Here is a 14,162-nt window from a genome sequence, read left to right on the forward strand (position 1 = left end):
GTAACGTTTCATAAAATAGAAAGGTGAGCTATTTCGTCTTATTAAATGCATAACTTTATTGTTTTAATACCAGGTCACGCAGATGAAAGAGAAAGACAATCGAATCAAACTGATGAATGAGATTCTAAATGGAATAAGAGTGTTAAAGCTATATGCTTGGGAGCTGGCATTCAAGGAGAAGGTGCTGCAAATTAGGGAGAAGGAGCTCAAAGTGCTCAAAAATGCTGCTTATCTCTCAGCAGTTTCAACTTTCACTTGGGTCTGTGCACCATTTCTGGTGAGTACATTGCATTTTTTGATTGTTTGGACTTTGGGCCGGATTTTATTTTATCCAAAAATGGTTAAGATATCGGTTTGCTTTTTTGGAAAACTGTATGGCATTGATGTTTCTCCAAGATCATTATTTTATATCATTGGTTAGAACTGTAATAGGAGTAGCACAAATGTTGACTAAAAATCAAATGCAAGAAAGCCACAAATTGATAAAACCAACAAATTAGTACTGTACATCTTTTTTTTAAGGTTGTCCTTCAAAATAATTGTTTTCTCAGCAAAACAGTAGTCCGATTTCTTTAAGGTTGGTAACCAGTATTGACAAGAATTAAATAGACACTTTTTCAACAATGCTTAGATAAACTTGCACAGTTTTGTTCTAAGAATTGCGTGTGCGATGTTTTCCAATCTATTTTCAATATTACTTGATTTCTTTTTTCCGTGGTCCTTTTATCCATGACTTCAGTTTTACACCTTTTGAATTACTCTGACAATCAAATCCTTAGGCTGGAGAGTTATAGAAATTCACAAACTACCAAAGACTTCCCGACTAACTGAAGTTGTTTCCATCCCTGTAGGCTGTTTATATCTGAATAATGCAACCCACTCCTACCATCTTCAGTATTACAGACAGCCTAACCATAAAAATGTCAGACCTCTCTTATGCCTCATGACGCCTATAATTAAATAAACCAGATGCCATATTGGCTACATGCCCACTTGAACCTACAGCTTCCCCAAGGTATTGTTACAATATTTGTCCGTAACAAAGGGATGATTACATTTGTGCTGGAATAGCTGCAGTTTGAAATTGTGCTAACCACAGCTAACAAAAGTGCAGAGAAAAATTAATAACTGATTAAGGTGTTCCTAAATGTTTTCACTGTTGTCTATCAAACTCCCTTTTAAATTACAGTTAGGAATTCACTCTGAATACTACCATAAGACCACTGGTTTTGTTGTATGTATAAAAATATGATGATGAATATTGAACAAAAATATTTTATGCATAAGGACATTATAACTTGGTGTAAATTGTTTGGAAATCAGAGTTATTATTCTGTTTCGAAGTACTTTCCGTGCATATGAATTGCATTGAAACAGTGGGGCAATGACGGGCACAGGCATCTATTTTGACTTATGGAGTATTTTTACTTGATTGAGTTTTGTGCTACCTGTTAACTGCAAAAGTTGAATCATTCATATTAAAGCTCGTCGATTGTTTTTGTGCCGCACATTTTCAAATGCCACTTTTGCAATGTTAAGCAACATAATTTAGTTAATGTAATCCCTTAAGGTGATCTTATTCATCTCTGGAATGTGAAGTGTCTCAAAATAAAGACTGTTTGAAAAATCTCTTTTGAAGAGAGCGTTCTAATGTATTTATAATATATTTTTCCAGTTTGATTTTTTTTCTATTAATGCAACAGAAGTGGCAAAGGATTAGATAATCTTTGTATATATTTGTCAAAACCAATAAGAGATGTCCTTTATAAAAGCTGATGAGATTTTATGTCTACATTAGGTTAAAGTATGCACAGCAGAGATATGTCACTGCCTGCAATATATTATACTGGTAAAGTGTTGTCTTGGGCAATGAATTTATGACTGGAAAGAATTCTAGACCTATTTTAAGAGCTTGTTTATTATAAGGGACATAATGAAGGATAAATGTTAAAATCAGTGGGTTCTGCAGCAGTGTTCCTGTGTGTTGCTTTGACTTTTAAAATAACTGATGTGATTCCGACCATCTAATTACTGTCTAATATAGTTTATACAGCAGAGTTCTGTTCAATAAATCGGAAGAGATGTAGCAAGGTTTACGTAAGACAGGACTGATTATGCACCTTTTACTGACTATGTAAGGAGCAAAACTGGGTCTTAGGGATTACTTGCCTATGTTGGGGCATTAATCTGAGTTTTTCTGAACTGCATATTTTGCATGTGGTTTCAACATTTATACTTAAGATTTCTTTTCTCCTTTTCTTAACATGAGACTTTTGAAACTTGCACCCAGCAGCTCCAGTGTAGTTACAAATTATTTGTCCATGGTATTGTTAGATGGATTTGATTGTGTCCTCACTCAGCATTGAGGGGAAGTGGTGCTGTTGACTTTTTTTAAAAATAATCATTCATGGGATGTGGGAATCCAGACCAGTATTTGTTGCCCATTCTTAATTAACCACTGACATGGCCCAGCAACCCATTCATTTCTAGGGTATTTGAGAGTCAACCATGTTTGTTATGGGTCTGGGGTAACGTGGACCAGAGTGACTAAGAACAGTAGATTGCCTTCCCCTAAGGAGATTAATGGATCAGGTAGGGTTTTTATACGAATCACGTTAGGTCTGATGGTCACATCTCCTAAAACTGGTTTTCAATTCCAGATTGATTGAGTTCAGATACCACCAGTTCCTGTAACTTTAGCTACTGGATTCCTAATTCACTGACCTTTGCACTAAATCATTATCCTCTGCAAGTGTTTTGGTAATGTTATTTCGTTACTAATATAGCAGTTAATGCTGTGGGAGGAGATGGAATCTAAATTGAAATTAAAGCCAGTCCGAATAATAATGACCATGAAGTAATTGTTGCAAGGTTTACCAATGTCACTTTTAGGGAGGAAAGTCTACTATCCTTCTCCTGTCTGGCCGCGGTGTGATTCTGGACTTACAAGGTCACAGTCATAGAGATCTACAGCATAGAAATGGATCCATGCTGACCAGATATCCCAAGCCAATCTAGTCCCACCTGCCAGCACCTGGCCCACTTCTCTCTAAACCCTTCCTATTCATATACCCATCCAGATGCCTTTTAAATGTTGCAATTGTATCAGCCTCCATCACTTCCTCTGGCAGCTCATTCTATACATGCACCACCCTCTGCATGAAAAAGTTTCCCCTTGGGTCCCTTTTATACCTTCCCCTCTTACCATAAACCTATGCCCAATTGTGGTTAACTTTTTGCATTTTCTTTTGCTCATGCAATGTGGGTGTTGCTGGCTGGTTCATCATTTATAACTCCTCCCTAGTTGCCCTTAACTGCCAAGAAACGTCAGAAAAGAATGATACTGGATAGGCCAGCCAAAATTGGCCAGCACCATAAACTATAAAGGCACACTCAACCGTGTGTTGACGATGGAAACTCATTTGGAAAGCTGTTGAACAAGAAACACAGATCTGATTTAGTGAGTGTGACTATATCCAATTCACCACCATCACCATCCCTGTAACTCGAGAGTAAATGGCTACGACTTTAAAATGCCAGACTGAACTTTGTAATTAGTGCTCCGAGATCAAATTCTAGTTTTGTAAAGTTTATTTTTAATATACATAATTTGTCTTAGTTTTGCTTTTCGAGATGTAATCCTACCATTTAGCAATAATTTACTGGCTTGTTTTTGTTAGAGTGTGCTGCTAATTAAGATATGAGACATTCAAGATGGTATTGGGTGATTAATTCTAACCAAATAATATGCAGTGGTATGGGGAAAAGTCCGGAAATTGTTTGTAGTTAATACCCATTTGAAGAGCTATTGTAGCTACAGTGGCTGGACAGTCTCCTTTTGCACTGTTACACTTTTATGATATTCTGACTTCGAGTACTTGGCAACTCATTGCTGATCAAGAAGTAGATTTGTATCAGATAACCAACAATTTTATGCCCAAGGTTTCCTGACAATAGAAACATTTCAATGTTTTGTAAATTAAGTCCAATTAATTTTCATGCAATATCTCAACATATATAAGATTGTATGAACTTAATCTTTTGCATCTTGTTTCCCTTTCGTTTTGTATAGGTTGCTTTGTCTACATTTGCAGTGTACGTACTTATAGATGAGAAGAATGTGTTGGATGCCCAGAAAGCTTTTGTTTCATTGGCACTTTTTAACATTCTTAGATTTCCACTCAACATGCTCCCTATGGTCATTAGCAGTTTAGTTCAAGTAAGTAAATGCTTCTATTGTTGTAAGCATGTATTTATATCAATGATCTCCTGATAAAGTGTATGTGTCTGTCAGTCTGTCTGTCTGTCTGGTATTGACTGAAGACACTATCCTGGCAGGTAACATTCACACCACTCGAATGCCAGGCAGTGACCATCGCCAATAATATGCAATCTGACTACTGCCCTTTGACATTCAGTGGTGTTACCATCACTGAATCCTCCACTATCAATATCCTAGGAGTTACTATTGACCAGAAACTCAAATGGACTTAAAACAAACACAGTAGCCAAAAGAGCTGATCAGAGGCTAGGAGTACTGTGGTGAGAAACTCGTCTGCAGAAAAAGCTTGTCGAGCATCTACAAGGCACAAGTCCGGAGTATGATGGAATACTCCCCACTTGCCTGGATGAGTGCAGCTCCAATAAATTCTCCAGAAGCTTGATACCGTCCAGGACAAAGCAGGCAGCTTGATTGGCATTACATCCACAATCACCTACTCCCTCCATTACTGGCACTCAGTAGCAGCATATATGCCACCTACAAGATGCACTGCTGAAAATCACCAAAGGTCCTTTTTGAGAACATCTTCCAAACCCATGGCCACTTGCATCGAGAAGGGCAAGGGCAGCAGGTACATGGGAATACCATCCTCTGCATGTTCCCCTCCAAGCCATTCACTATCCTAACTTGGAAATATATCGCCGTTCCTTTAGTGTTGCTAGGTCAAACTTCTGGAATTTCCTCCCTAATGGCATTGTAGGTCAACCCACAGCAGGTGGACTGAAGCGATTCAAGAAGGCAGCTCACTACCACCTTGTCAAGGGCAAATAGGGTCAGGCAGTAAATCTTGGCCCAGACAGCGAGGCCCACATTCCATGAGTAAATAATTTATTTTTCTTTATCATTAAATGAAACAATACTAGGACTGAAGGTTGACAAGCTGAAACATTTTGGAATCTTATGAATAAATCATCAACCTTGAAGTATTGCAACCAAAATACTAAACTATCTCCAGTTATCTGCGCTAAAATATAAATAAGCAGCACTTGATGCTGCTTTCTTGAAGATTTATTTCAAAGTTACTACGTTAGCTAAATGGCATTTCTGTTTTTCTTCAGGCCAATGTTTCCTTGAAGCGCCTGGGAACATTTCTGTCTCATGAGGAACTGGATTTAGACACAGTGGACAGACATTCAGTCCATACTTGTGAGTAGTGGACCTTCTCCTGAACAGGCAATAAATACTACTGAAAGAGTACATTTTGAGGAGGTTTGCGATATATGGCCCACAGTTTCACTGCAAGAGTGAATCTATTTATGGCAAAAGTGAGGGCTGTAGGTGCAGAAGAGTCAATCGACAAGTGTGGCACTGGAAAAGCACATCAGGTCAGGCAGCGGAAGCATCTGAGGAGCAGGACAGTCGATGTTTTGGGCAGAAGCCCTTCATCACGTTCCTGATGAAGGACTTATGCCTGAAACGTTGACCATCCTGCATCCCAGATGCTGCCTGACCTGTGTTTTTTCAGTGCCACACTTTTCTACTCTGGTTGAAATTTAATCAAAGTATGGTATTAACAGTCAGTCATTACCTTACATGCATAAGATCTCTAACATTCATAGCACATTTACTAACCAATTTGCATTCTTTTCTTGTAAGGCAGGAAGTTTGTTTGTTTGCTTGTTTTTCCCTTTTACATTGATATTTCCTGTGAATTGTCCCGATGATTGATTGTAAGGTGGATAGCTCATATAAAATACCTTTTTTTCATCAATACTCAAGTTCTGCACTAACCAAAAGCTAGAAATGGATCTCTGCTTTACATCCTGCTCTGTATTTGTGTTTTTGATTCATTCCTTGTTTTGTGTAGTGCCATTTAAATGCACTTAAAACTGTTCTCCCTTTAGCACAGTTTGAATGGTATGTTTTCTCAGTTTAGAATTAATTTTATAATCTTAACAATTGAGTAGATTCCCAGTTAGACAAAACTGGTGTAAAAGGTGGTGGTGCAAAATATTAATATGTGCTTCCTCCTGCAACTTTCCAATCTGTCTTTTCTGTTGGCAGATGCATTGAGTAAGCTGTGATGTTTTGCATGTTTTCAATTTTTGCTGCTTTTAAAAACAAACAAAATATGCAGTGCCCTCCCTGGGTCGTTCTCAGAAGCTTTGGATGTTGGAAGTCACGCCAATTTTGGCGAAGGTTTTGGGAGCAGATAGCTTAGTCCCCAAACTCCTTTCTTTTGACTGTTACTGTACACAATAGTGCAGTGATGGGAAAGATAGATATACTAGTTCAATTACAAAAAATAAACTTGCTTTTGTAGAGTGCATTTCAGATCCTCCAGATATTCCATTGTTCTTGGTCAATTAACTGCTTGTGAAATGCTGTGTGCACATATGCTTGTTTCAATTTATTTGGTGTTATCTTCCTCAGAATTATTTTGTTCTAATGATGAAAAATTTGAGAATTGTTTCTAAGTAGATTCTGGAGTAGCAGACAGCCTTTCTCCCAAGTTCATGGATGATAGAAGAACCTTAATATCTTTTGTAATGTCCTGACTATGTTGATTAGCACAGGAACTATCAAGAACTACACTTGGGATTCATATGCACTATGCAGATTAATTAAGCGGCTGGGACTAGAAGTTGTCAATTTCCTTCCATGCAAGTTAAATTATATTTCTGTCTATGCAGCATGGAACAGTATCATTGTGCATGATGGAACCTTCAGGTGGTCCAATGAAGATCCCCCATGCCTGAACAAGTAAGGAGCAAACCAAATAGATTTCTATCTTGCAGTATTATATGTATCTCTTGAGTTTTAAGCAGATGTTGTAATTTATTCCAAAGAATGCTAATACTGGCAATTTTAAAAAAAAAAAATCGTGTTTACTAAAGATGTTCTGGTTTGTACTACTGAGTAATGCAATATTTCAAGTTATGTTAGCGGTGGCTTGGGAGAGAATTGTATATAACAAGGATGTTTGGGAGGTGACAGATGGTGTGTTAGTTTGTAATGCTGGAGGGGTTGTGGGGAATAGTTTTGAGGTGGCAGTCTTCAAAACTTATGTATAGTACCTGCATTGCTGTCCAATATCTCGGTCATATTGTCCAGTATACACTTCCTTTTTATGGCAACTACTATGGCAACCATGTCTTTCTGTTGGTGTCTGAGATGCAATCTGTTAATCTGAAAAAGACATGCTATTCTGCCATTTTGCCATATAGACATTTAGTCATAGTCAAGGAGACATACAACACGGAAACAGACCCTTTGGTCCAACTGTCCATGCTGACCAGATATCCTAATCTAGTCCCATTTGCCAGCACTTGGCCCATATCTCTCCAAACCCTTCCTATTCATATACCCATCCAGAAGGTCACCCCCAAGCCTCCTTTTTTTGTTTATGATCTCACCATTTTTGTCTGCCTCACTTTGTTTTCTTAGACAATGTTATGTACTAGATGGTCAGAGACTGTGTCCACAGAACCAGCATCACTGCTCGCTTTGTTAGAGCAGTTTGTGTGCCCTAAGGGGACCAGAGTGAACCTGTCCTGGGTTGTAGTATCTTCTGGGATATCAGTACAGATGTTTTGGAGAATGCTTGCCATTGTAATCTAGCTTATTAGAATATTGTATGACTGTCTCAAATTCAAAACAAGGAGTAATATACACTGTTACTAGATAAAAATTGAAGTAAAATCTTGCGTTACTTGCAACTTGCCAGCCCAATGCTAGATATTGTGCAGGCCTAATTTCATTTGCATTTCGACTGTTTCAGGCTGTTACACTTTCCATGACTGATAACTGCCTTCAACAGTGTGATATTGTCTGTTGACAGAGCAGAGCACAAATTATAGTCTTGTGTTGAGTAACTGATTAAAAACTTTGACCCTATTAACCATGCTTGAATACTGAGCATGTAAAATAAATGATGTAGAATCTAATAAGAATCATTTAACTATTATAATGTAGCTCTTCGGATTGCATAAACTGTAACTTTCCAACCTATTACTTGAGAATTGCACGAGAATTCCTAGAACCACGGCATTCCAACTGGAACTCTATGACCAAACACGTTGACTTGGATCCCATTTACCACCCTCTGAGAAAAAGAACAAGAAATGATCAGGTGTATGATCAATTAATATTGCTCTCCTTCATTTATACAGAGAGCAAAATAATTTGCAGGAAATTGTAGCTAAAGAAATACTAGTATTTGGATAACATTTGATCAATTAATTTACTTTACTTTATAATGCTACTTTTATAAAGAGCTAACTTTATTTTAATACAATTTCATATTAATTTCTTACCTTGTACAAACATTTATTGCTCTATTTTAATGTTTTTCTCTCAGCATTGATATTGAAATTCCTGAAGGCTCTCTTGTGGCTATTGTGGGACATGTTGGATGTGGAAAATCTTCCCTTCTCTCTGCGTTGCTTGGGGAAATGCAGAAAAAAGAAGGCTATGTTGCTGTTAAGGTAAAGCATCCTCCTGTTGTCTTGCTGTTGTGTCTCAAAATTCCAGGTTACCAGGGAACTTGCATGTTATACTTAGCAGAAGTGTAGGTGTAATCTGAAGGCTTGATAAGGCTTGATACGTATAAATTTTAAGGCTTGGTGCCAATGATGATTGGATTGCTGCTGTTTCTCACCCCTAGTCCTGCCACTGTCATTTAGTGGGTATATATGTATCCATATTGTGGTCAGGAGGCTTCTGTAAATGCAGTGACTCCTTTTGTGATGGGTTCTGCTGCTCATGGTAGCTGTTCTGCATCTCACCCAGTTCAACTGCCCTGTTGCCAATTTTCTAATTATTTACCTGTGACTGTTTTCATCAGGGTGGGAGAACAATAGATGCATTTTGATAACATTTTTGATAATACTTTGGTACTAATTTGTCCATTATGATAATCAATACTTGAGCATTAGATCTAAGTAGTACTCCAGGGCATTATCAATGATTAGTCAGCTAGCCTGGCTCACTGTTGGAACTGGGTGTATAGTTACCACTGTGGGCTGGCATTACTGTTACTTGGTATCTGAAAATCCTTTGGAGCCAAATGTTAATGGGTGGACAGGTTTATTAGTGTTCCATTCTAGTAGCTATGTTGGTGTAATGGTATTAGCCACTATACCTACATGGGAGTCTGTAAGCTTCAGCTTTGTAATCTTGCATCTATGTTGACTGAATTTTGGTAAAAAGAGCTATTTGTTGTAGGGTGAAAATTGATGATTTTCTTAGGCATGTAATTGGACATTATTCAGTTGTTTATGTCTGTGCATGTCAGATATTTTGGAAAAATTATTTTTTCAGATGAAAGCTCACTGGCTAAGCCAGCATTTTGTGACTTGATTTTGACAGAGTGTAAATACAGGGGTTTACTCAGTGATACTTTTCTACACCTGAGTTGCTGCTTGAGTGCCCAGTGTGCGAAGCTGAGAGTTGTGAACCATAAATGGATTGAACAGAAATACATTTCTATACTTCTCCTATCATCTTTATTATGTTAATGTGTCACAGCTGCAGCATGTGTGAACTCCTGGATGTGATGGCAGTACATAGCAACCACATCTGCAGTAATTGCCTGTGGTTTAAAGATCGTCAGCTCAGGTTTTTGAACTGAAGTTCAAGTTATTGACATTGTGATGTGACAGAGAGGGATGTTTTGTTCCAGAAGACAGTCACATTGCAATGACTTTTTTAAAAAAATCGAGATATCTGAACAGAGTTGATGGAGAGGAACTGTTTCCACTTGTAAGAGGGTCGAGAACCAGAGGGTGCAGTGCTTTGCAAAAGAAGTACATGCAGGATGAGAGGTTTTTTCCACACAGTAGTTAAGGTATGGAATACGATGTTTTGAAAGCATGGTGGAAACTGCTTCAATTGAAGCATTGAAATGGACATTGGAAGATTATTTAAATAGCAATAGCATGCAGTGATGTGGGGTGGGGGTTGTGGCTTTCAATGTTCAGCCAGTGCAGGCATGATGAGTTGAATGGTCTTGTTCCACATCGTGTGGTACCAGCTGTCAGGGACAGCAGAGTCAGGAAGGTAAAGAGGTCTACAGTGCGTGGGAGTGGAGGAGCTTCAAATCTTGAAATTGTCCATTAGGTTTGAAATTCTTGCAGTTAGTATGGACAGGAGTGAGGATTATAGTGTGGCTGAGCTGAATGACTGTGGTCCCGAGGTAGTAAGGAACAGAATCTAGAAACATAGTCTCAGAATAATGGCAGATCTTCTAAAATTGAGATGTCAGAATTGATTTCCCTTGAGAGTGTTACATCTTTCGAATTCTCTATTCTAAAGGGCTGTGATGTTTCAGTCGTTGAGTATTTTCCAGACTGAGATTGCTAAATTTCTCCAGATTAAACATATGAAGAGAACTGGCGATATTACAGGAAAGTGGTGTGAAGCCAAAGGTCGGCCATGATCTCATTTAAATGAGACACCACGTTCAAAGGGCTGAATATCTACTTGAAATAATAACTCTTAAGAGACCAGTATCCATCACCAAGTCACTCTTTAGTTACACACAGTCCTTGACTATAATACAGCCTCTGACAGAGTCAGGAACCAAAGTGTTAGTATCCCTTTTTATGTCAGCCTCTGATTGGGGCTGCTAATCTAGTCTAGTCAGGACATTTATACCCATATAAAGTCCAGTTGGGTGATCTGTTTATAATCACTATACTATTCTTTCTCTTATTCCTCGCATTTTTTGTTGCTCAACCATCATAACTGTGGAGAAGGTGGTTATGAGTTGCTGTCTTGAATCATACAGTCTGTCTGGTGTAGATACATCTACAGTGCTGTTAGGAAGTGATGCTCCTTACTCAAAACAAAAATCAAATTCCCAATCGTTGCAGTTTCTAGCATGGTGTCATCTTTGTCAATAGTTCTTGCAGTAACAATGGAGAAAAGTGCATCATTTTTATATAGCAGATTTGTGCACGGTAATCTCCAGTGTAGTCTGACCAAGGATTTATACAAGTTTAACATGTCTCAATTTTTAAATTCTACTCTCCTACAAATACTGTCTTATTAGTACTTTGCTTTGCAGAACTGACTTGCTATTGATGATTTGTTCACTTGTATCCTGAGGCTCATTTGCCTTTTGTATCCCAAGCCAATGATTATTTTGTAAGGGTGTGGGTAATGCTTCTTCTTTTTCCTACCAAACCTCCGGTTTATTAATGCTGAAGTTCATTTGGTACTTAACTGCCCAGTCTGCAAGTTTTCCAATGCATTATTGTCTCTTGATGCATACTCCTGAGATTTGACTAATTTTAAAGTCAAATAAAAGTTTGTAGTTAATGGTTTATAATGTCTATAGGATGATAGATTGATCGATATTGATGGATCATGTATTGTCTTTTGGAGTTGGCTGTTACTGGTTTGTCATCTGCAAATGGTGTGTATCAATCCAGTTTGTTAACTTAACTCTTGAATAATTGTGATTTCAGCACTGACATTTTTTTTTTCAAACACTGCTTGCTTTCTCCACATTTTGGAAATAATCCTTTACCCTTGTTCACCTGTATTGAGTTCAGCCAGTTTTCTACTCATTCAGCCATTTGATTTCTGATTCCACATGAACCAGCCTTTATCAAAAGCCCAGAGGTTTGAATGTCCCTGTGGACAAACAAAACTATTGGGTGAAAGAATCCACCATCTGTCCTGTGTCATGCTTTGTGGAATAATTTTGTTTTGCTTGCTAACAGGTTTTGTTTTAAAGATGTAACTTATAGATAAATAGGAACATATATAAATAAAAACATTTCCTTGTTTGTAACGTTTATTGTGCAGTACTAGCTGTAATGCTTGTTTATTCAAGTATATTTATTACATTGAGGACTAAACTGACAAAGTTACTCTTTTGTTACTTCTGTTCATTTGCAGGGCTCAGTTGCATATGTCCCACAGCAAGCATGGATCCAAAATGCATCTTTAAGAGCGAATATTATCTTTGGTCAGGAATTAATGGGAGATTGGTACAGAAAAGTGGTTGAAGGCTGTGCACTTCTACCTGATCTGGAGACCCTGCCTGCAGGAGATGAGACAGAAATAGGCGAGAAGGTGCAGTATGCATTTTCATTAAATAACTGAACTCTATACTCCTAAGATCTGGTTATTATACAGTCAAAATCTGTAGTTAATGGTTTAAAATGACTGTAGGCCAGTGATTTTCCTTGTGTAGGTTGATGGATTGATCGGTATTGGTGAATCTCATATTGCACCCCATAGAATTATAATGGAAGAGAATAGTTAAAAGTGTTATATAATAAGCACCGTGCATGGCAATTACTTCAGTACATATATAGGAACATTAGAGATAGCGATGGGCCTTCCAGCCTCTTAACTGTGCTGATAGCAAATCTGTACATAACTCCATTTAATAGCTTAGAGGAATTTGTGCCTACTATTTGCCACAAGGTGAATTTGGATTTTTTTTGTTGGAATACTTGGGGTCTGTGGCAAGAACTAGCAGGGATTGGAAATGAATAAATCAGTTATTGAGTATTAGCAGGTAGTTGTCTGGTTAGCAAATATAAAATATCCTGAACATCATCATGACTGGAAGGTTAAAAAGAGGAATGAAAATTAAGGTGAATGAAATATGAGAATTCCATTCTTCATGTTGAGTATTCCTTGTATTTCTTGCTTTCTTTTGTACGTGGAATCTGGGCTCAGCCAGCATTTATTACCCATCCCTAATTGCCCTGGAGAAGATTGTGATGAGCTACTGCCTTGAACCACTGCAGTTCTTTGGGTGTAGGAGTATTTAAAGTGCTGTTAGAGAGGGAATTTTTGGATTTTAGCCCAGTAGTTGTAAAACTGGTGGTGTTGTGTTATCATATGCCTGCTGCCTTACTCCTAGGTAGTGGAGTTTGTGGGTTTGGCACATGCTTTTGAAGGAGTCTGTGTTCGTGAGCAACTTGCTGAGATGATAATGGAGAGATTTGGCCACTCCTTCACCGCCGCTCCCTCACCACCAGACGCCTGGAGGAAGAACGCCTCATCTTCCGCCTCGGAACACTTCAACCCCAGGGCATCAATGTGGACTTCAACAGTTTCCTCATTTCCCCTTCCCCCACCTCACCCCAGTTCATCTCTCCACGCTTCAGGCTCTCTGCTTTTATTCCTGATGAAGGGCTTTTGCCCGAAATGTCGATTTTGCTGAAGCTCCTCGATGCTGCCTAAATTGCTGTGCTCTTCCAGCACCATTGATCCAGCACCAAAAGCGGCACTTTTAGTTCTCATTATTTACTGAGTCCTAAATCTATTTGAATTTCCAAAAGTATTTAATTGGCCATTTACAGCTCTGTTGCACAATGATTGACATTGGTAACTTTGGAGAAAGAAAAGTTCTGTTTTCACTTGTCCATTTCCGCTGCTGTGTGCAGAATTCTTCAGTATGTAATGAACAAAATGCAAGGTGTAGAGGCTTCCAAGAATTCCAGTTCAGATACATACAAAAAAAAATCGGTTTATTACCCTGAAGGACACTAGATGTTAGTGTAGTGATCTATTGCAAAATGAATAATACACTTCCATCCAAAACCAAAGGTTTTCTTAAGCAGGATAAGATATTTAAATGTCTAAATTGGGATTGCATAGAAACATAAGAATAGGAATCGAGCCTGCTCTATTCAAAAGATCACGGCTGTTCATTGAGGTCAATACCCTAATACAGCTCCTCTTCCATATCCCTGATCCATTTAGCTGCAAAATATGTCTACCACCTTCTTGAAAACAGAACGTTTTGGCCTCAGCCACTTTTCTGTGGTTGTGAATTCAACAGGTCTCTCTGTCTCTCTGTCTCTCTGTCTCTCTGTCTCTCTGTCTCTCTGTCTCTCTGTCTCTCTGTGTGTCTCTCTGGTGATGAAATTTCTCCTAATGCTTACCCCTTATCCTTAAACATATAACCCTG

At 38.3% G+C, this 14,162-nt stretch overlaps 1 protein-coding gene across 1 annotated transcript in view; it reads left to right on the plus strand.

Annotated features, from left to right (window-relative positions):
- The window catches only part of abcc1 (ATP-binding cassette, sub-family C (CFTR/MRP), member 1), a 105,951-nt gene that overhangs the window by 55,675 nt on the left and 36,114 nt on the right, over positions 1–14,162 (plus strand). Inside the window, 6 exon segments of the mRNA XM_043712140.1 lie at positions 29–277; positions 4,073–4,219; positions 5,341–5,428; positions 6,916–6,985; positions 8,583–8,709; positions 12,131–12,307. Coding sequence (XP_043568075.1) covers positions 29–277; positions 4,073–4,219; positions 5,341–5,428; positions 6,916–6,985; positions 8,583–8,709; positions 12,131–12,307 — 858 coding nt within the window.

Source organism: Chiloscyllium plagiosum, chromosome 21 (assembly GCF_004010195.1).
Source record: "Chiloscyllium plagiosum isolate BGI_BamShark_2017 chromosome 21, ASM401019v2, whole genome shotgun sequence".
Taxonomy (NCBI): Eukaryota; Metazoa; Chordata; class Chondrichthyes; order Orectolobiformes; family Hemiscylliidae; genus Chiloscyllium; species Chiloscyllium plagiosum.